General features: G+C 40.0%; 1 protein-coding gene across 1 annotated transcript in view; it reads right to left on the bottom strand.

Moving 5' to 3' along the window:
- The window catches only part of stub1 (STIP1 homology and U-Box containing protein 1), an 8,069-nt gene that overhangs the window by 2,549 nt on the left and 4,120 nt on the right, over window positions 1–1,400 (bottom strand). Inside the window, exon 6 of the mRNA XM_014008197.1 lies at window positions 940–1,056. Coding sequence (XP_013863651.1) covers window positions 940–1,056 — 117 coding nt within the window. The remainder of the gene's footprint in view (window positions 1–939; window positions 1,057–1,400) is intronic.

The raw sequence follows: 1,400 nt of genomic DNA, 5'->3' as shown, positions 1-1,400 counted from the left end.
CAACTAAAGATGACATAGATACTTTATCATGGTATAGTATTTAAATGTATGTCTGAGAACACACATAATATTGCCCCTTTAAATCTTATTTTTTTAATATTATTTTCCAGCTCATAAGACGTCAACAAGTCTAAAGTCAGAAAAGCTGGACTGTTGATAATCAGCTTTGCAGTACCACTAGCCGTGTTTCCATCCATTTTTAATTCGAATTTTGAGCGAATTTTTTAAATTTCGCAAAAAGGAAAAAACAGAGAAATACAAATCAGACGTGTTTCCATCAACTGGCTTGAAGTGAATCTATTACGTCAGACGCATGTGTGTAGTAAAAGTCTCATCTCAGGAAAATGGAGAGAAGTTATCAGGAACGTCTTGCTACTGTCAGGAAAGTTGTAATTATTCTGTCCAACTAGTTTTGGCGATTTTATATGCTGTCGGGAGACGTAGAGGAAGTAATGCAATTCTCCATGTTAACGGGAGTAACTGCGAAGATGCTGACAGCGGGAGGAGGGTCCAGCTGCAGTCGCTCTGGTACCAGGACTGGTTTCGGAGAGACAGCGGGAACAGCTGATCAGCATGTGAGGTAAATGTTCGCTACGTCAGAACTTATTCGACAAATGTGTTTCCCTCTCTCCTTTTGCGCATTAACTCTTTTTCGAAAAACCCAAAAACCACCTCAAGCGAGCGTATCAACTTTGATGCGAATTAAAGGAAGTTTTTTTCGAATCAAGCCATTTCCATTCACCTTTTATGAGATGCTTCAAAATGCGCATTAAAAAAACCTTGATGGAAACACGGCTACCGAGTGTGATCTTCATTTTTAGAAATTACTTGAGTTAGATCAGCTCAAACTCTGAATACGTTCGGCCTGCTTCACCCTGCAGCCCTTTGGAGTAACAAAGATCCTGAGGTGTTGAGGATGCAAACTAACAACACTTTCACCTGTAGGTGCTCTTCGATGTCCTTGCGGTCATAGGTGATTCCACTGGGTGTGATGCAGGGCTCCCTCATCAGCTCAAAACTGATTTTCCCACAAAGATAATCTGGGATCTCACGCTTCTGATGACAAAGAATGAAAAATGTGATTGAAACAAAGGGGGATAAAAATGATGCGTTTTCCCTGGTTTTGCTGGGCAGCTTCATGGCAAACAGCTGCTTATCAACCAAATCCTCACAAACTATTTCCTCATTAGAAAGCACATCAATCATTCTACAACCCCTGGCAATAATTATGGAATCACCAGTCTTGGATGAGCACTCATTCAGACGTTTCATTCTGTAAAACAAACTCAGATCAAAAACATGATACAATAATAAGGTCATTCCAAAGAGCAACTTGCTGACTTTCAGGAACACTCAAAGAAATGAAGAGAAAACATTGTGGAAGTCAGTGAATGTTACTT

Source organism: Austrofundulus limnaeus, unplaced genomic scaffold (assembly GCF_001266775.1).
Source record: "Austrofundulus limnaeus strain Quisiro unplaced genomic scaffold, Austrofundulus_limnaeus-1.0 Scaffold48, whole genome shotgun sequence".
Lineage (NCBI taxonomy): Eukaryota > Metazoa > Chordata > Actinopteri > Cyprinodontiformes > Rivulidae > Austrofundulus > Austrofundulus limnaeus.
The sequence above is the reverse complement of the archived record's forward strand: the minus strand, read 5'-3'. Positions and strand labels throughout refer to the sequence as shown.